Source organism: Clarias gariepinus, chromosome 10, assembly GCF_024256425.1.
Source record: "Clarias gariepinus isolate MV-2021 ecotype Netherlands chromosome 10, CGAR_prim_01v2, whole genome shotgun sequence".
NCBI classification, from domain to species: domain Eukaryota; kingdom Metazoa; phylum Chordata; class Actinopteri; order Siluriformes; family Clariidae; genus Clarias; species Clarias gariepinus.
The window spans coordinates 6,876,855-6,898,678 of NC_071109.1; the positions used below are offsets into that span (position 1 = coordinate 6,876,855).

The 21,824-nt window shown below is 35.9% G+C and overlaps 1 protein-coding gene across 1 annotated transcript; it reads right to left on the reverse strand.

Moving 5' to 3' along the window:
- Positions 1–10,865, reverse strand: anxa5a (annexin A5a). The gene is made up of 13 exons (XM_053506275.1): positions 10,839–10,865; positions 10,597–10,633; positions 7,026–7,110; positions 4,921–5,015; positions 4,371–4,484; positions 4,050–4,140; positions 3,595–3,674; positions 2,886–2,936; positions 2,498–2,591; positions 993–1,088; positions 836–894; positions 633–759; positions 1–357 (listed from the first exon to the last, which is right to left on the reverse strand). Exons 2-13 carry the CDS (start codon positions 10,597–10,599, stop codon positions 302–304), a joined length of 951 nt encoding a protein of 316 aa, XP_053362250.1. The 5' UTR covers positions 10,600–10,633; positions 10,839–10,865; the 3' UTR covers positions 1–301.
- Between the last annotated feature and the right edge of the window lie 10,959 nt (positions 10,866–21,824).

Here is a 21,824-nt window from a genome sequence, read left to right on the forward strand (position 1 = left end):
TCAATAAACTTGTTCCTTTAACTGCTGTAGTGGAGATACTGGTACCTTTATACTGTTTTAATAATTACATTAACCACTTAATTACTGAATCATGAATAGAGTCTAGAAGAAGAAGAAGAAGAAGAAGACATGAGTTTAGATGTGATGAGTGTATATTTTATAATTTGATTGCAATAAATTAGGTTTATATATTCCTAATATAAAACATGTCATAGCTTACCTACGATTAGGAATTATAGAAAAGCTGAATATTAATAATTAGTAGATGAGTTAATCTTATGCTTATAAATAAAAGTGAGAATTAATCATCTCCACCACAGAGGTAGAGCAGGGCCTTTCCGTAATCACCATCAGTATCTTCCTGAAAATAAATAAATAAATAAATAAATAAATAAATAAACATCATCATAAAAACAAAATCTGACAAAGATATAGTAATAAGACAGTTGGATTTATTCTGCGAGAGAGATAAAAGCAATGCAACAATGGCCCTACTTCAGCATTTCCAGTTCACACCATGCTCTAATACACTGACCTTCGCTTTTGTGTGTGTGTGTGTGTGTGTGTGTGTGTGTGTGTGTGTGTGTGTGTGTGTGTGTGTGTGTATATAAAGAGGCATGTATGTATTGCACCTGCCTGTATGGTACGGTACAGTGACTCTCCATACATTTTCTTGTATTGAGCTCTGATGTCCAACATGTCCTCCTCACTCCTGGACACCATGATCCTGATCAGAGTCTCGTCATCAGTGCCGGCACGCTGGGGAAGACAAACCAGCAAATAAAGCACAGACACTTTTCCAGTGTACATAAACTAAAATGGCAACAATTCCTACCCTCATAGAGTCACGTAGGGCGTGAGCGAAATATCCAGGTACACTTTTCACACATTTCACTGGGAAACAAGAGGTTTAGCCAATTAATTTGCATTCTAGTGAGACTGCTTTTCAAAATTGTTTCATTGCAGACATGTTCCTTTTGCTTTTTTCTTACCCACTGCTATGAGCAATGCTTCAAGGTTGCCAGTAAACTCCCCACAAATACTCTCTTCAATGTCACAGCCGGCTATCTGTTTATATACAGCGAACACTGGAGAAAAGAAGAAGGAACACTTGAAGCATGAATAGTTTCAGTACAGTTTACTAGAATATGATTACTTTGTAGTACTTCAATGTACAATGCACCCATCATGCATTGTGGCCACTGTGTAAGCGTCTGGAGGTAGTGTTAGGATCTGGGGTTGCTGCAGTTGATCAACCGTAGGCTACGGTTAGGAAGGTCCCAGGTTCAAACCCCTACGACCACCAAATTCCCCCTGTTGGGCCCTTGAGCAAGGCCCCTTACCCTCAACTGCTCAGATGTATAATGAGATAAAATGTTATTTGCTCTGGATAAGGGGGTCTGCCAAATGCCCAAATGTAAATAGTAAATGAGTGGTTCTGCAAGAATGAGGAATCATTTTCACCCATGAATTGGCGACAACGTTGCATGCCAATTGATGCTAAAGACTTTTCTTTGGTCATGGAGTGTATCTAGTACTAGTAAAGGGTAACCTATGACACAACCACTGCCTTTCACTGCAGTGTTACGTACAGTAGTAACTGCTTATTCCATATATGAGGTGGTATCGAAAAATTTCAGGATGACTTTTGTAACACACCAACAGTCACAAGGAACACCAACCTTCATAAGTCAGTGTGCCAAAAGACATCATCCTGTGTACACCGAAAGCTGTGCAACTGGTGCTATTCTGACCATTCTGCTTTTTCATCATGGACAGCAATTTAGAACAAACAGTGAACCTGAGATTCTGTGTGAAACTGGACAGATCTGCCACGGAGACGTTTGACATAATTTGGCAAGTTTACAGCAATTCTGCAATGAGTCGTTTAGGATGAGTGGAACAGAAGAGCAGAAGAACAACACTGGAAGAAGACAGGAGATCAGGAAGACCTTTAACGAGCTCAAGCCCCAAAAAAGTCAAAACCATTCGGCAACTTGCAAGTTCATTATCGAAAAAAGATGAGGTCCAAGTGCATGCTTCTTGTCCCGTGCCAACCCATTGCAAGGGCACAAGCACACACAGACTTATACACCATGGGCAATTTGGAAATTCCAATCAACCTACACTATATGCCTTTGGACTGTGGGAGGAAACTGGAGTATATAGAGGAAAATAAAACATTTTATACATGCATTACACAATACATGTGTTGGTTGTAGAAATCATACTGTTGTTGGACATGCATCCAGCACGTCTGTTTGTTTTATTCCTTATTTGTGAAACTCTCAGACTTTCACAATAGGTTTTTATAAGGCAATAATTCAATATTAGATAATAATATTCATGGTTCATGACACTTAATCTACTATAACACAATATAATACGATTGGGTTAAGTAGCCTCTGATTAAACTGGGACATACTTTCCTCAGAAGGAAGGCAGTTTAATCATTTCGAGATGTAGAGAAGGACCATTTTAAACTTATGTAAATTACCTTGCCTCAGGTGCTCGATGCTCCTGTTGCCCAGGATGTGGACGAATTTTTCTTCATCTGTGCCAACCTTCTTCGCCCCGGCGGTAAACAATTCCTGAAACATGACCAGCGAGACACCTTGGAAGTGAACCTGCATATCGATTTCCCTGTAAATTCCCCTTAAAGCACCTCGTCACACCGCTACTCTATGAAACTAGTAATCAAGAAGCAAAGAACCCATCGGCATCATTATTATTTGAATATTCTGATCTTTTACAGAAGTTCATATCAAAAATGGTAATATATATTTTAATACTTCGTTAGAATCCACATGACCTTATATAATCTTTTCCTCGTTTCTGTGATTGTTTCATTTATGCAATAGAAAACGTAAACATGATCTGTCTACCTTGGCGTCTTTCTCCACTTGGCTCTCATCCACTCCCTCCGCCCTTTCCCCCTAAAGTGAACCAAAGAACATTAAAAGTCAAGATGCTTCGCAAGGCAAGACCGATATCAGCCTACAGTTCCTGATTAGACAAAGCTGATGAGCTTTACTCAACCTGGCAACTCCTGGGATTGAGTTACCAGCTGTTTACTCCCAAGGTGCATTTAATCCTCACGCTTGCACCACGCTTTTAATCAGATAGTAGTGAGATCATGATCACCTCTCTCACTGTTTCCATGGTTTCAACTTATCATCACTCATCTTGATCATCTTAACCTCTATGCTTGGACTAACTGTAGCTTGACCTTTTGCCCTTGTGGCACCTTCTGGTTTCATTCCATTGGTGTTGTGTTTAATTGATGCTTTTCGGTCTATGTGGGAGCCGTTAAACTCCTAATTTATTATTTAGGTCTGGGACTTAAAGAATACTAGGCAAGAATAGCCATAAAATATTCAGTAACTGTTTCGAAAACATATGAAATGTCTGTAATTTCAGAAGTAAGTGATAGTCACAAGTGGAGTGTAAGGGGTTAACCAACTTGCTCAAGGACACCACAGCAGATCAAAGGCACTAAATGACTTGCATTAGTTTGCATTTGCATTTGAATTTGCTGATTATTATTTTTTTTATCTTTTAACATGAAAAGAGATGTCAAGTTACACAATGTACCTGTAAAAGCATAACCAACAACCTCTGGTAATGTCCAGACGTATCTCCCATGATGTCTTTCTCCAGCTTGCTTCCATACTCTAACAAGAACAAGAACAAATGATTAAAGACGAATCAAACCTTACTGGAGCCAGGCGGTTTTCCTTCTCCAGTTTCTGGATTATGTGACACTCACACTGACATCTGGTGTATATTTATGCCTATTGCGTGACAGTGGGTTTCTCACAATAGAATAATACTGTAGAAAATCTTCTTTAGAGATAGATCTTGGAGTCCACTTGAAAATTTCACTTGCTGTACATGGATCTACTGTAGATGTATCTCACAGGTCTTTATGATGATCACCATCACTAGAAATTTATTGGATGTCCTCATATTTCATTAACCTGGCGGTAGTGCTAGTGTTGTGGCTGATTGGTCTACTGTATACAGCACAATCTTTTTCTCAGGTTTACCTTTTTTGTATATCTTGGTGATCTCCTTCATCTGCTCAGGTGTTCTGGAGGCCAGGATCTCAATCAAGATTTTATCATCAGTACCTGCACCCTGTAGTATATGTCAGAAGATATATAATATATAAATATTCTTAAGAAAAAATATTTAATATATACTATAATCAACCTTTAGTTTAGATGCTATGCGCTTTCTTTCTTATTTTTAACACCACAAGATTCAGTTCATTTATTCAATTCATTTATATGACTGGAAACGATTTTACCGTCTCAAATAAGTGAAAAGCCAAAAACAGAACAGAGATGAGAGCATTGTGACCAGACCTTAATAGCCTTATGGAGCTGATCTGCATCGTACACACGAGATGGAGACATGAGAGCCACGATCAAGTCCTCTAACTTCCCTCCCAGCTCTGACCTCAGGTCTTTCACCAGATCCTAGAAAGAGAAGGGGGCAGAAAAATAGATGGGCTATAAAAAAAATTGTATATAGTCAATGACTGACTGAAAAGTAATTGAGGTCTTGAGCTTGACAGCGCTGTTATTAGAGCTTCTCTATAGAGTCATACTTCACAAACACGTACAGGCCAGGGGGTCTGAAAAAGATTTCTAAAGCTATTTATCATGTTTTTCTGCACATGCAGATGCTTTTATATAGTCGTGAATTCTGCAGGTTGCCAACTTCAATACGAGTTCTATCTATCTTTAGCAAATACTATCCAGCAATACAGATCATCAAACTCTGACAGAGTGGGAGGCCATATAGTGCCTGAGATTTATAACTAAGAATATTAAGTTTAAGAGATCTGGAGAGTGAAAGAAAACATGTTAGATCAACGATGAAGGAATGAATGTGAACATGAGCTTGTCTCACTTTGCCATGTGCTTTCTTATAAGCCGCCTTGATCTCTTGCCTCTGGTCATTGTTCCGGGCAGGTAAAAGCATGAGGATGGTTTCTTCGTCAGTGCCTACGCAGGAACCCCCACACACAGAGATACATGAATGTTTAAACCTTCTCAAACCACATGTTAAAACATCCTGAGTGGATGTTAGATCCTTTTAATTAACACAACAATGGTGATAAAAGTGTTTGCAATTTGATCACACTTCATTACTTTAATATCACGTGTAATTATACAACAGTTAGTTCAGACCGAGTAATCTGAATAGACGAAAGGTAAATCATAAGTGATGATAATGGACAGTAACAGCACTCAGACATGTATTATATATGTGTCTGCATCACATGGGTGAAAGTAGGACTGGATGGAATCACTTCACGTCATGGAAGCACTTACACCAAGAAAACACATCTGAAAAAGTTGTCATCTTAAACTACTAACTTTTTTTTTTACTTTTAATATTTTTTATTTTTATAGCTTCTAAATCCAGGCTGCATCACAAATCCCTCTCTAATCCCTGATCAAGGGCACTACTACACCCTATAGTGCACTAGCTTTCCATTTAACGTTGTTAGGGATTCAACTCCAACCCAAAAGGTAACTGATCTGATATTTTAACACAAAATAAGTGGAAATATAACGTAAATCTTTTGTTTACATAGTACAAGTAAGAATTAATTATTATTTTTTTTTTTAAACAACTTTCACCCCTTTTAATTACACTAACTGTCGGTTGCCAATTCTGGCCGCCAGTCGCGGTTAGTTAGTTCCGTTAGTAACATTAGTTCAATTGATTATACAGTATACAGTTTGCAGTAGCATGTTATTAGTTAATAGGCCTATATGTTAATGTGGCCGTATTTTAGTCATAACTAATAAACATGATCTATTTTTTATCTTGTATTAGTAGCTATTAGCAGGTGGTAGCACTGCGGGTTAGTGACATTTAGCAAGTAAACACTCCATCGTTTTAGCAATCATGGATCAGTGGAACGGGCAATAAAAAAAAATTCTTTTATCACTTCTAGTTTTATTGGATTGTAAAAAAGTTCCCGTTTTTTGTGTCACCTTGTATATAGTTTACTGTGTGGATTGACATACTTTGTTAGTTATATTATAACTAGTTTGTGTACATTAATATATTTATTATATATAATTATGCATGTGATTCTTTAAATAATCTTAGTTATGGAAACTTTGCCATTTTTCAGAAAATATAGCAACATAACTTACTATTAACATTTTCTTCATATTGGTATTTGGCCAAAAGTCACGAAAATATATGTGTTGGTGGAGCAAAATAACTGGTTAAAGTGATAAACTAATCATAATCCTTTGATAATAAATGTTGTTTGTGGAACTGTAGTATAAAAGCAATATCACACTCAAGGTCATGCTGTTGTCCTGGAAGTCAACATGATGATATGGGTCATGCTGATAACCAGCACGACAGCATGACCCATACCATCACAGCCATGATGACTTCCAGGACGCCAGTGTGATATCACTTAACTATATACAGAACTGATAAAAAAAAAAGTTTTGTGAACCATGTACAGTAATTCGTTAATAACTTTTTATATATCAAACTGATGTGATATGCTGTAACATCAATACACATGCTGTGCATAAAATAAAAAAATATTGCACAGGATGGTGTGATGCACTAAAGCATTTTATGGTTTCCACATTTTTATTTGGATTTACCAGAGAATGAGTTAAAGTATTAAATGGCAGGCTGTGCTGTTAGAAAGTTGGCACGCAAATAGTGTGAGTCATTGTAACACACAAAAACACACACAAACAGAATGTGACAAAGTCTGGTAATTACCACACCTTAACAGATGTCTGATTTTGGGAAGTAAACAATGAGATCATTAGTTACTGTCTGAATGCAGCCTAGAGTTAGAATTAATCAGCTGCGGATTTCACATCTTTTCACGAGAAAGGGACTCTCTGGAACACAGAGAGACGGATTGAGAGAACGAGAATTCGACCTTTGGGTTTGGTGTGAATGGAATACTTGATTACAGAACCAGCTCAGTTTGACCGTCAGGATAAACCTAGGTTCCTCACCGATTCCTTTCATGGCTTTTCGTAAGATATCAGCATCCTGCTTGGCGTTGAAGTGCACAAAAGGTCTCACACTGCCTCTGTAAGCCTGAAGGACAAAGCACAGCCTGATTACTCCACATAGGGAACAGTAAATTACTGTATCTCTGCTCATCTCTTGAAATCATTTCAAACTCCACAACAGCCGGGGTTTGACTAGCCAGCCACCTTAATGCCTTTTTTTTTTCATGTTGTCAGCTCAGGTGTTAGGATATGAGACATATAAATCTCTTGTACTGTCAGCTACTCTTCCTGTGATCCAGTCCTTCTTTCTCATTACTATGTAAATGATTTCAGAATCAGCCTTCAGTGAGATAAATCTTTAATCGATAGCAGATTCATATGCTAGCTCACGACAAAATAATTAAAATATATCTCAACAGGGCAGATTGTCTGCCAAAGTTCTGTCTAAGCTATGTGATTTGAGTAGGAGAGTACACTTCCTGTCTTTTTGTTTGTGTTTAAAGATGGCTTACCTTACCTTTTGTCTGTTTATGTATAAATGAAATAAGAGACAAGCTCCTGTACCAGGGGACTTTGGGCATGAGGCATGGTACACCTTGGACACCCTGGGGCATGAGGCATGGTACACCCTGTACACCCTCACACTACAGGCAATTTGGAAACAGCAGATAACCTAATCTGCGTGTCTTTGGACTAGTGGAGGAAACTGGTGGTACGTGGAGGAAACCCACCAAGCACAGCTAGAACATAATATCTCCACACACAGACTGGAATCCATCCCTTACCCCTGGCGGCACGAGGCAGGACTGCTAACCACTATGATTATAATATATAAAAAAAGTTCATTTTTGTTTTCAAATTGTGCAAGGCATATGGATTTTCAAGGCCTATGGAACTAGAAATACTGAAAATAAAGTAATGGCAATTTCTTTGAGCTGCTGTTCTATGTGACATTACATTGATAAAAATGTATTCAGTGCTTTGAAGAATGCTTTTCTTCTTTGAAGTAGCTGTTACTGTTATAATAACAAGCCCTTATCATGAGACTAAGTTTGCCTTTTAGAAATATTCAGAAATATTTGTGAGAACTTTGATTGAGAGATTGAAAACACTTTTTTAATACATTAATATAAGTTTGATTTGTCATATTAAACAAAATGCTTATATAAATACCTATTTGCAAATATTATTTGACCATCCAGCCATTTGTTGTGACTTTGAAATAAACTATAAGTTGAATACATCTTTTGTAGCACTGCTGGGAAAATATTTAACTTTATTCAAATCAGGTATTTAAATAAGACAGCATACACACATCTCTTTTCGCTTATATATACAGTATATAACCTCCTAGAAGACTAAGTATGGTTTGTTCCAGGACAAAGTATTAAAGTCTATAATCTGTTTAGATAAAAAAGTGCAATCATATATTTATTAAAATTGCAACATTTTTTTAAAGTATATAAAGCATTTTCATTTAAGATTTATTAATGGTTATTACAGTATTTACTTCATAATTCAAAATGAATAAACTGCATTATCCTATAAATAAGGTAATATTTCCAGGTAGCATGTATATCAATTAATACATTAATGTGACTAGTAATTAACTAAAGAGGCCAAATAATAATAAAAATTGTTATTATTATTATTATTATTATTATTATTATTATTATTGTATATGCTGTAAACATATGTGAGAAATAAATACAATTTTTAAGTGGCTTAATTTGTAAATCATCAGAGAAGCTAATTAAATAGTTATAGTAAAATTAGTTCAAAGGTAAATATAAAAATGTATATTTAGTAACATCAGTTTAATTGATTATATACAGTTTGTAGTACATTGTTATTCATTAATATAGTTATATATAAGTTATATATGCTAATGTTGTGGCTGTATTTTAGTCATAAATAAAATAAACGTTAACTACAGTATGTACAGTATGTAGTTTACTGAATGGATTGACATACTATGTTAGTTATATTATAAAGAATAAGTTATATTATATAGTTAGGGTATATAATATATGTACAGTATATAATATATAACTGTGTATGTAATTTTGTAAATACTCTTAGTTCAGAAAACCTTGCCATTTTTAAGAAAATAAAGCAACATAAATTAGAAAAAAAAATTACCATTACCTTTTTTTCATATTGGTATTTGGCCAAAATAATTATAATAATAATTAAAATATTATTTTGTTTATATTTTGATTCCCATAAGATCCAATTTTACTCATTATTCATCATTACTTAAGTAGATATTCTATTAGAAATATTACATTTGTATTGCTCTAAGATCTACAGTGATGGCTGGGTGCAGTGTTACACAGCACTACTCAGAACAGCAAAATTAAAGAAACATGTGACGTGACAAGCCAAGCACTAATCATGAATCTTTGTAGATTAAATGATTAGATTAGAGTCTGCTGTTATCCATCCTTCTACCTTCTAGAGATCGATTACTTTTGTCCGGCACAACCGAGAACCTCAGAGCATCTCCGACTCTCCGAGGCATTGTGTGGCCCGTCTCATCTCAACTCTTTATTTATTCAGATCCTGTCCGGATGCTACAATTAAGCTACAGAGTCAAAGCAATGTTTTGAGGTCATTAAGGCTATTATTCATAACCCAGACAGAACCTAAACCTAGTCATAAAATCATGATAATTGAAATGGTAAGTGCATGATTAATGATGTAGGGCAAAGTGATAAAGCACTCTTTAATCTTCTTAGGCTTCTTCAGTTCTCTCTCTCTGGAGGAACCTTGAAAGGTTGTAGATGAAAGTCTGCGACTGACCGACTCCCAGAACAGTTTCCAAGTAAAAAAAAAAAAAAAGCTTCTTTTAGAAGCTATAAGAAGAATTAATTATCCACAGAATATTTGAAGAAACCAATTATTCAAAGAGGACTGTGCTATTTTTGTACCCTGGACACATTTTATATTTAACTATTTTAGGATCATTGCAGAATTATATTTATTGCATATATAAATATGCATTTTTTTATATATGTACATTGTTATTAAATATATGTGAATTACTGTATGTAGCAAAAATAAAGTTAGATATCATGCAAACATCTTAAAGAATTTGTGATAATACTGTAGTTCTAATGTCTAACATGTTGGCTTTTTATAATATCTGTACAGTAATATCTGTATTTAATTTAACTTAAATGTAATTAAATGTAATTAAAATTTTTTTTTGTTTGTTTTATTTTATCTTTAGTCTCAATCAAAGTCAATTATTGTCAAAGTCCTAATCAAAGTTAGTCAGTCCTAATCAGTAATGTCAATCATACTATATATATATATACTATAAAAATGTTAATTTTCGGCTGTAATAATTTTATCACAATTAATATGAAAAATTCTTCTTATTATTATTATTTCTTTGAGAAAGTTATGATTAGAAAAATTCTTAAACATGCGAAGATATTTTATCTGACCTGAGGCAGTGCTATAGGCATTACTTATAATCTCTCTTTCCCTCGCCTCATTTATTTTAAAATAAAAACATTAATATTTTAAGCCCATGCACTTGTTGCTCACAGACTGCTCTTACCATGTGCGAAGATTCAAATATGTCCAATGTGTAAAATCTAAACAAACAAACAAAGAACAACAACAATGCTTGTCTTAATCATGATCATCATCATCATCATCATCATCATCATCATCATCATCAATGGCTTGTTTTAATAATAGAATATGCAAATGGTATATGTAAAATTGATTGTTTGTTCCCTAGATTATTTCAGGCTGTCCTGTGTTTATTAACCTTCCACAGAAGAAGAGAAAACTTACCTGTTGCAAATTACCTGTTGCTCTACCCTCTCACCTGTGCACGAACGCAGAGCTCCAAACGCTGCATTGGTTTTCATTGCAGCCCAAATCACACCCCCTGCTGACGTTAGACGTTAATGTTTCATCCTAGAGACAGAAATATACTTTCTTTATAGTTAATTAATATCCTGCTACAATTCATATAAATAAAACATTAAAAAAAATAATTCAAGTTGTAAGCTTTTAATTTTATTTAATTTTTTTATTTAATTTTTTTATAAAACATTCTTGTATTTATTTTTATTATTTTTTACAGATTTCTTTCTTTGTTGAAAATACATTTACTTATTGTACCTAAAATTGGTACAACATTTTAATAAAGAAAGTAAACAAAATAAAAAAGTAATTATTGTCATCATCATCATCATCATCAAAATAAGAATATTTAATATATTTTTACACATTTATTTAAAAAGATTGTTTAAAAAAATCAATAATAAAATAAATAGTTAAGAGGTAGAAATAAATACTATTGGTGTAGATAGATAGATAGATAGATAGATAGATAGATAGATAGATAGATAGATAGATAGATAGAAAAGTATGAATAATGAATAATAAATATATGCTACAAATACAGCAAAATATAATTAGACCAAATAAAACAGCTCTGATTTTCCTACAGTAATTTAGTGTGCATGCTCATAAAGAGCCCTAAAGAGATGAAGGTAATGCAGAGTGAATCCTGCAGTGGGGTGAGCGGTGTGTGTGAGTGAGTGCTGGTTGAGGCCGCTTTCTGAAGCTTTTCTGTATCAGGTATATCACACATCATTCTGATTAGCAGTGTGCAAAAACACAAAGCCCTAATTACCTGGAGCACTACTGGCGGAACGACAGTGATGTGAGAAGACTGTTATCAGATTACCTGAGCGCAAACCTCGACCCAGATCTGCAGCGGGCCGATGAGGCTCCAGCCTCACCAATAAACATTACACACTCATGCACAGACACACACACACACACACACACACACAGGATGCAACGAGGGTATGATTTTACACCTCACAGAATAGTGAGACTGTTATTTGATCATCGTCAGGTGGTGATCAAAATTACTTTGAAATGTAATCCTTATCTGTTGTACATCCTATTTACACTTCAGTTCCTAGAGATATTCATTTATTCATACATTCATTTTCAGTAATCATCTGCATGTATTACAATAATGAAGAAGAATTGTATTTCAGTTATAATGGTGTCATGAATATTATAATTTAAAGGAAGGACTTTTTTGTTTACTGACGTAAAAACACAGAAACAGGTTTCAGTAAAAAAAAAAACATAAAAATATAATAAATAACTAGCAATCAATCAATGCTACATCATCTTTCACACACTGGCAATTCCAGCTAATTGTGCTTTTAAAGTGAAGACTAAAAAAGACAAGTGCAATTGATTGTTATTCTCCAGGGTGACTTTAAATTCCAGCTATAACCTGGAAGCTGTCTACATTATTTTCATCTGCACTATATCTCTTAGTTCTTATTTTAATTATTTTTTATTATTTTCACATTCATTTTCTGTTAAAAATACTGTACATTTACAGGAGGTACCTAGACTATGTGCAACATTTTAATTACGAAATTAAACATAATAAATAGTTAATTGTTGACATCATCAAAATCTTTATATATAAGCCTTTTATAGACATTTATTTAAAAAAATAATCAATAATAAAATAAATACTTAACAATTAGAAATAAATACTTTATATGTAAATAGATTTTTCCTCTCACAGTCCAAATAATACTGATAAGTTGCCCATAGTGTATGAGTATGTGAGTGTATGTGTGTGTGTGCTTATGTCCCGCTATGGGCTGGAACACCACACCATGCAGAGTTTCAGGGTTTGCCCCAACTTTTTCCCTGAGATGCTAAGCAGGAAAAGCAGTATGGAAAACTATTTGAAAGGCAACACAATGTACAACACGATCACCTGATAATGATATCTCAATATAGCACTTTATGTGGAAACTGACTGACTCTGTGATGATTTATATTAAAGTGAAGGTACAAATAAGCTGAATGGTGGTACAGTAATACAAGGTTGAATTCAAGTCAAGCTGAGACTTGTGATGGAATTTCTCATCAAGGAACTCATTAAATCAAGTGTCATTTATAGAAGACTTTAAGTATCACAGGACGGTGATGAGCCTCTTAACCGCAGTAAATCATCTGAATGGTGCAAGTATTTTAAAGAAGACCTCTTGAGAGTTATTGCCACATCCCCCTGGTCTCGCTCCAAGACATTTCCACATGTTTGGGTCATTAAAGGAGTTCCTGGGAGGCCAGTGTTTCAGGTGTGAATCAGGCTCCGATCATGGCTCCGGCAGACTGAGAAAACATTCTACCCTGATGGTATCCAAGCACTAGAGAAACTCTGAGAAAGATGCATTCATGTAGCATGGGATTGTACAGAAAAATAAAGGGAGGTTTTACTCTTATATCTGTGTTCTGTTATTCTGCACAATCAAAAAGTCCTGGTTTGACCTGAACGTGTCTTTTCATCGTAAGAAGAAGAGGGGGAGAGAAGAAGAATCACCAAAGGTTCATGAACGTTCCTGATGAACATAAATTAGACAAACTGCTGTGTCACTATTAAGATTTATACTCTAGCGCATTAGCAAGTAAATGGATTCTGAAATTTATTTGCAGTTATTGATCAGGAGCAGTATTGATTGAATTTACTCAGGAGATTTGTTTAGACTTAATAAAAAAAAATTCTTTTTAAAAGTGCTGTTTACAAAATACAAAATAATAATAATAATAATAATACATTTCATATGTCCAGTGAAGAGATTATTTAATATACAGTCAAATATATTAAAGGTATTGTGTAAAAGTGTTGAATTATGTGTTACTTGATTTAGTTACAAATATTCATATCAAGAACATTTATTCAGATTTACAGAATGGTGTCTTTTGATTTCCAGAGGCTTATTGTTTTATTTGGTTATCGGACACTCGACTGTTTTAAAAGCTTTGTTAACTGAACTGTTTAAATTACTGGCTTTGTTGGCTAAATCAGTTCACAGTGTGGTGTTAAGTCAGATTCACTCGGTACTTGCTAACACACACACACACACACACACGCACACAAAAAAACTCCTGATTCTCACAATGTTTTTTATTTTGCATTATTTAAAAAGTTGCAAAAATGTTTGATTTATATGGTGGATAAAGGGAGTAATGAGGAGGTTTAGAAACTGAGTCATCTCAGAAAGTTGGCTAAGTGAGGATACAAAGATCGGTTGCCTTGAATAATTTACAATCTGCATCAAGCAGTTTGCACATTACTTTTATACTTTTTATCAAAGTCACATCTTGTCTTCCTTCAGCTCATTTGAGCTCATCTGTATATTAGTTGTATGACAACAAGACTGTCAGGTTGCACACACACATGCTATCCCACGATTTATAAAGATTAGGTGCCCCATGTTTTACTGTTGCTAAAATTCTCATAACCATACTGTGCTCGAAGTCTTCTGTACATGGAGAAGAAGTATGAATAATGTGCACAGAAATTGAAATGTTGCCCATTCATATTGCACATCTTGTATGTGATGAATAAAATGTAAAGAAATATATACACTGTAGATAATTCGAACAGACAGACGAGAAAGGGAGTATTGACGTAGAGACAATAGGCACATGCTATATTTAGTGTTTTGCGTAAGGAAGAGAGCCTTGGAAGCTTAACTGTGTGACTCATGGTAGATTATTTTTATGCTTATCATCATCAACGAGGTGTTTATTCCTGAGTAGAAGCTGTTCGTGAGTCTGCTCTTTCAGGTCATGAGGATCCCTCATTAGCGATACAATAAACTGTACTCGAGCAAATCATATTCCTGAATGAAATGAAATTATAACGACCTGAATGAAAAGGAAAAGTGCAGGCATTACTCAAACAGCGCTCTGAGTCAAGTTGGATCCCTTATTGTGAGGAGATTTACTTTGATGATTTGATGATTTTTAGCTAGTCTTATACAAAAAGCTCAAAATACTAAGATGCTCCACTTATATTATGTACACTTTTCTGGCTGCAGTTTTCAGAATGTTGAAGTTAATAACGTGACTGCTGCCCTGCTCTATCAAATTACAATTATATGTACAATTGTTTTCAGTGGGAACATTTTCGATACCATGAGAAAGTATCTAGTTTCTATAAAAGTGGTTAATACTTTGCCGTGTTCATTTTACACGTGCAGTGGCAATGGAAACATTAAAAGCATCTCCACGTTCCCCGAAAAGAGTTCGCCTCTCTGCTGAAAGTATTTTTTCCCTTAATTCTAAATATTAATTCTATACAAATTGTCTAATGATACTCAACTTAAGAATAGGATTTTTATCAAATCCTATTCTACTGACCAATGAATGATTCCACAGATCAGTTCTATGGTGTGTGTTCTTTGATGTTTCTTCATTTTCTCACTTACATTTTTAATTCCCATTTGCAGCACAAAAATAGAAGAAACAAGGACTTCATCTTTTCTGTTCCAATACAACAATTCATCAGACATACAGTATAGTAAGGTCAAAAGTCTTGAGTTACCCTCATTTCTTCAGATTAAATACAATTTCGTCAATTTGAATTTAATTGAATTACTTAATTTACTTTAATTATGCATTACTGCGACAGGCAGCAAAGAGCCCAAAGATACAATTTTAGCATTAATAATTTATTTAACACCTAATACCAATACTAATCCTCGCCTGATCATCTGTCATCATCTGCACCTGTTTCTCACTGGTTCATGTCTTAAGATTGATGTATAAAACAGTCTGAATCGCATTTTTCTGAACTGAAAATGAGAGACAAAAACTTGCCAAAAATAAGAGCCATAACAGTTCTTCAAGGCTTCATTAAAAATACAAGAGTGTCTGGCTCTTTGGGGAAAATAGTGAAGAAACAAGAAATTGTACAAGCTTGTTGCTTTAAAGATAAGCAAGGACCAGAGATTGCTGGTGCCCCCTGCTGACAGTACACAGGTATTACAGTTACCTTGATTTGCTAATCTGCAACAATCTGCATCACACACAACATGCTAAACAAAATTAAATCAATTGCGATCAAGTGGTATGTACAAATCCTATAGTGATCTGTAGGATATATGTTCTGGCTTCTACCTTTGCTCCTAGAAACTGGAGAAGTAAGTTGCACAGTTGCAATCGCTACACTAAAAAGGGAAAAAAAAGAAACAGAGCTTAGCTAGCAGGAGGTGGACCTAAATTCTCACTCACTCATCAGCTTTATCCTGTATACAGGGTTGCTGGCAAATTTAGGAACGCCAGTCAGCCTTACTGAATATCTTTGGACTGTGGAAGAAAACCGGAGTACCCGGAGGAAACCCACCAAGCATGGAGATAACATGCAAACTCCACACACACAGACCCGAGGCGGGAATTGAACCCGGACCCTGGGGTTGCAAGGCGCCATGGTAACGGAGCTAATTTCTACCCTAAAAAAAAAGAAGAAGAAAAAACAAGATTAAAGAAATTAGATTTATTTCATGCCAATTAAAATGATAAATGTTATGGTTAATAAAGGCCTTGTCAACTTTCAGCGGTACAAACCCAGACTGTCCCTTTAAACAACATTTAAGTTTATTTCTTTCAAAACAAGAAGAAATACATACTTTCACTTATAATTACCATTGTTGTGTTTCAAAAAAAACAAAAGAAAAACTGCCATAATGAGGCTAGCACTGGTTAGCACTGGCGCCTTGTACCTCCAGGGTCCGGGTTCGATTCCCAGCCAGGCTCGATTCTCGTCTCTGTGTGCATGGAGTTTGCATGTTCTCCCAGTGCTTGGTGGGTTTCCTCCGGGTACTCCGGTTTCCTCCCACAGTTCAAAGACATGCAGGTTGGGCTAGTTGTGAGTGAATGGGTGTGTGAGTGTGTGTATGTTTGTGTGCCCTGCGATGGATTGGCACCCTGTCCATCCAGGGTGTACCCCGCCTCATGTCCTAAGCCTTCTGGGATAGGCTCCCGGTCCCCGCCACCCTAAATACAGGATAAAGCGGTACAGACGATGAGTGAGTGTCTTCATTTAATCCAGTACAGCATCATCACCTAAAGAATGGATCTATATTATATGTTGCTTATGATAAATTACTGTACATGACAGTATATATATATCTTTTTAAATCCCTGCGTCTGTACTGTATGTTATGCAATTGCTCACTATTTATTCCTTATCAGTAAAGAGCACTTAAACATTTAGTAGTTTTATAATATCATATTAATTATGTGTGTGTGTTTCAGCAGTCTGTTTCACGGAGATCTCCTGAGAGCACTGGTTTCATTCAAACCATATCTTATTCTAAGATCTTAAAATACCTAGACGCAGACTTCCACAGAGGCATATAAAAAAGCAGACCTCCATAATTCATCAGAATGTGAAAGAAAGTCCTTAAGGAAATACATTCTAATGAATAATGAATGAAACGTATTATTATTGACTTGTGCATGTGGACTGAAGTTGTTTGTTTTCTTTTATGGGACGTGACGTGGAATTATAATGAGGCAGAAAGAAAAGTCAAAGCAGTTTAGCACACCTTAGGCTTTCAAAAAACATACGAGGATCTTCAAGCAGCAAAAAAATAAAAAAGTGTTTATCATTGCACAGTGAACAGTCGAGACAGTGAGGCACGGATAACTGAAAATTGGACGTTTAGAGATTCCCCTTTCAGGAACATCTGTCTTTGGCAGGAATGACGTTGTGGCCCATTGACTTAATTAGACATGAAAATGAATCATGTTTAGAGACGTTGTTGCTGTAGGCTGTCAGATCTGGACTATTGCAGACGCAGGATGAAAGAATACTGATCATACAGAGTGTCATATAAATACAGTATTTAACACTAGACCGCTTATAGACATTCAAGTGAGAACCTGCACATAAAGTGTTTATACATAATAACAGAATAAACATATAAATATTAATAATATTCATTTTTAAGAACAAGTCTAGTCTAAGGATGCTAAGAAGTGTTTATAAGTCTTTATGTGTCTATGTTAAAGGGATAATCCAAAATGAAAAATGTATCTGTTTCACATAAATTCAATATGTAAAAAGAAAAAGGCATGTCTTATCTTAATAAAAATAAAAAAAAACAAGACAAATACATTAACAAAAATAGTAAGCATACTGGTTTAGAGACATCTTTTAGACAAATTTGATTTTCAGTGCTCAAATATATTTAAGAATCCTGTCTTCATTTGTTGTAGTTCAGAGAAATCTCAGTCTACTACGTCATTCCCACGAGAGCAGTGATTTCAGAAACAGGTTTCCTCTGAACATTGTCTTCTTGCAACAATGTACGTAAAAAAAAAAATAATTTCCATATTCCCCCTTTTCATAGTCTTTTCATTCTCAGAACCTGACGGTCCTGCAGTTCCCAAAGTGCGGCTCCCTGAAAGAGCGTGCGGACTGAAGGGCAACGTTTCCCACTGAGTTCCTCAGCTGCTTCAGAACCATCCACAGAAGCAGTCCCATCAGCAGCAGAAGAAGAGTAAGCAGTCCAAGATACACGCAAACATTCCATCCCCATCCCACCGCAAGTGGCATAGAGGTGGAGGTGACCAGGAATCGTCTCGGGGCAGGCATCAGTTTTTACACGTCTGAAAGCAGCAACTGTTGTCCTTAAGGGATTCCTGTTAGATGTAGTTACGCATGAAACATTCCAGGTCCTTGGATCTGGGACATTCTCCGTCCTTAGATTTGGTACTGTGTTAGTCCATGTGGTCTGACTTTTTCCTTGACAATATTTTCCTGACTTTGTATCCTTCAGACAGACACGTCTGGCGTCTGCTGTGCTGCTCGCAGAATGAGACTCAGGCTGCTTTTCCAAAAGCTCCCTCTGCTGTTTCCTCCCACTGTGGAAAACAGTCACTCTCTCTGGTTTCTCAGCAGATGAACCCCCACCCACACCACCACTCTCTCTCACTCTCTCTCTCTCTTTCTCTCTCTCTCTCTCACACATACACACACACACACACACACACACACACACAAATATATGCACAATCAATACAAGGAGATCAGGTTTTAAGGTGCATGGGGCATAAATGAATTACTGACCAGGCTTTTGCTCTGCTACAAGACTGTGGACATCAATCAGAAGGTCCATCTGTTTTCATGTGATGGTTAGGACTGGCTAAATGTTTTCGGCATCATCAAGACAACATGAAGGCTTTATAGACCAGCTTTGTGCATTATTTGTTTAATTTTGTAACATTGCTTTTAACAGCCTCACACTACCAATTAATATATGTTTTTTTTTTCCATGGTGGGTTTAACGGTTATAAAAGACATTTTAATGTGAGTTTAACAGTCTCATTCGATGATTAGAATTTAATAACTAATATTATTAGAACTACCTGGCTAGCTACTACTCTATATTACCAATGTAATCATTTATAATTATGTACTCTACTGTAATATAATATAATATAATATAATATAATATAATATAATATAATATAATACACTGCCTGGACACAGTGGTGGCCAAACCATGTGTGGAAATGATGTCTCATGCTCCCTAAACCTGAACATGCTCCTCTTTCACAATTTGAGCCTGCTGAATCCTTATCAGCATCATCATATTGGAAAATGCTCATGCCATCAGGGAAGAAAAAATATATCGATGGAAGAAACTTGCACATTCAGTATATTCAGGTCTTCAGCTGACCTTATTTTTTGGGCACATGACATTGCTGAGCCTAGACCTGACTAACAGAAGAAACCTCAGATCATAACGCTGCTGCCACAAGCTTGTACAGCAAGCACTAGGCATGGTGGGTGCATCATTCCATCTGCACATCACAAATTTGGACTCATCAAACCATCACAACCTTTTTCCTACGATACTATAGCAAAAGATCCCTAGCAAACTGATTTTTAAAAACTTTTCTGATTTGTCTCACTGATAAGTGGTTTTCGTAATGGTACACAGCTGTTTAGTCCCAATCCCTTGAGTTCTCTTTGGATTATTCTTGTGCACATGTTACATTTTCTGCATGTACCCAAGGTTTCCTTTAGAGAGCGGAAAAAATATCACAGGGGAGCTGCTCAACTATTTTCCAGTTCTTTTCAGCAGAAAAACAAATTCCAACACAGAAGATCATGAGGGATTTTCTTAAGAGAGATACTTTACTTATTTTATTATTAAGCACAACTTGACATTGCAACTAGTATCTCCCAGTAAACAAATCATTTTTTTCCACATTTGTCATGGATGTCATGGTAGGAGATCAGGGTTATTCTGGTACTGATGAGTTTTTGCAAGGTGGGACGTCTGCTAATATTCTGTTAGAATATTATATTTAGTATATTTCTGTTTCTGAAGAAAGATGTTACTAAATCTCTTTAGTTAAACTAGTCAGAGGGTCCTCTGGTGAAGCAAAACACAGTGCCTGTGATGCACATGGAGCATGGTACACTAGACACAATGCATTAATGTATAGTGCAGGTAGTCTGGGGATAGATGCAGAGATTTGAGGAGGTTCTACTGAAAAAAGGCTATGTATGGCTCAGAGCAGCTCGTTAAAAAACACAACAAATCAAATTATATAAACTAGTTCATTTTTGGGGCTTTGATCATTAGTTCAAAATTCAAAATTGTGAAGGTGAACTACAGTAGTTCCTTTTGATGTACAGTATGTAAACATATCTTCGTGATGCTCTTGTGTGTGATCTTCAACACATCTTTAACAGTACAGATTTTTATTCATAATTACATTTGAGTTCAGTTTTTAAGAGAACATAAACTACATAATTAATTCTGTGTGCACGGTCATGGGACATCTGAAGCGTATCCTAGAAGACTTTGGGTATAGGGTGCCAGTTCATTGCAGGGCACACGCGCACACACGCAATGGACAATTTGGAAATGCCAATTAGCCTACTCTATCTCTACATGTCTTTAGACTGTGCTTCCACAGTCTAAAGTCTAAAGGAAACTGGACTGGAGGAAACCCACCAAGCACGGGGAGAACATGCACGGGGAGAACATGCAAATCCAGCACACCCAGACGAAATTCCAGAGGTGGAAATTAAACTCTTGACCCTGAAGGTGTGAACCACTACGCCACCATACTGCGCATATCAGACATTGGATACTCCCCACCCTGGAGTATATACATTGTTTCTGTGGCATCGTTTATGAGCTTGGGTTGCCAGCTTGAGGTCTGATTGTATCTGAGCACATGGTGGAGAAGGACCAGGCAGCGTTGGGGATCAAACCAGGGACCTGGTGATCAAAAGTCCAACATTTTAACCACCAAGCAACCACTGCCCCCACAAACTAATGTATGAATTATCATTTTATTGTCCTATCATCTCATCGCCTATCTCATCGCCTATCTCATCGCGGGGGGCCTGGAGCCTATCCCAGGAGACTTAGGAAACCCACAGTCATGGGGAAAACATGCAAACTCCTCAAACCTTCCTATGTGAGGCCACAATGCTAACCACTAAGCCACACTACCACCTAATTGTACTGTAATTATTAAATTAAATGATTAACATTATCATCAGCACTTATCCCTTTTTATGAATAAATATATATTTACATTTATATAATCTATATATTTATAAATGGTACTTATGTTCCATTATATTTTTATAATTATATATACACATGTTTTATAATATTAACTGTATTATGTATTAATTTATACATGGCCAATGAAATATGTTAGTAGCTAGTAAACTCATTTTTGCATAATCATTCATAAATCATCTAATTTAATTTTCATGAACCAAATATTAGTTTACTGGTCGAATTCCAAAAAGTGTCGTCTTTTATACATAGTGCACTATGTAGAGGTTAAAATGCCATTATTTAATAGAAGATTAGACGCACTTATGTAGTGTTCGTGAGCCATTTGGAATGGAGCCCGGTTTCCACGGAAACCGTGGATGTGTCGAGGCAGGGAAAA

Coding starts and splice junctions, on each gene's coding strand:
- anxa5a (XM_053506275.1), bottom strand. Junction 1,089..2,497: donor CATCGAGCACCTGAGGCAAG/GTAATTTACATA, acceptor TCTTTTCTCCAG/TGTTCGCTGTATATAAACAG. Junction 760..835: donor CCCTACGTGACTCTATGAGG/GTAGGAATTGTT, acceptor TGTCTTCCCCAG/CGTGCCGGCACTGATGACGA.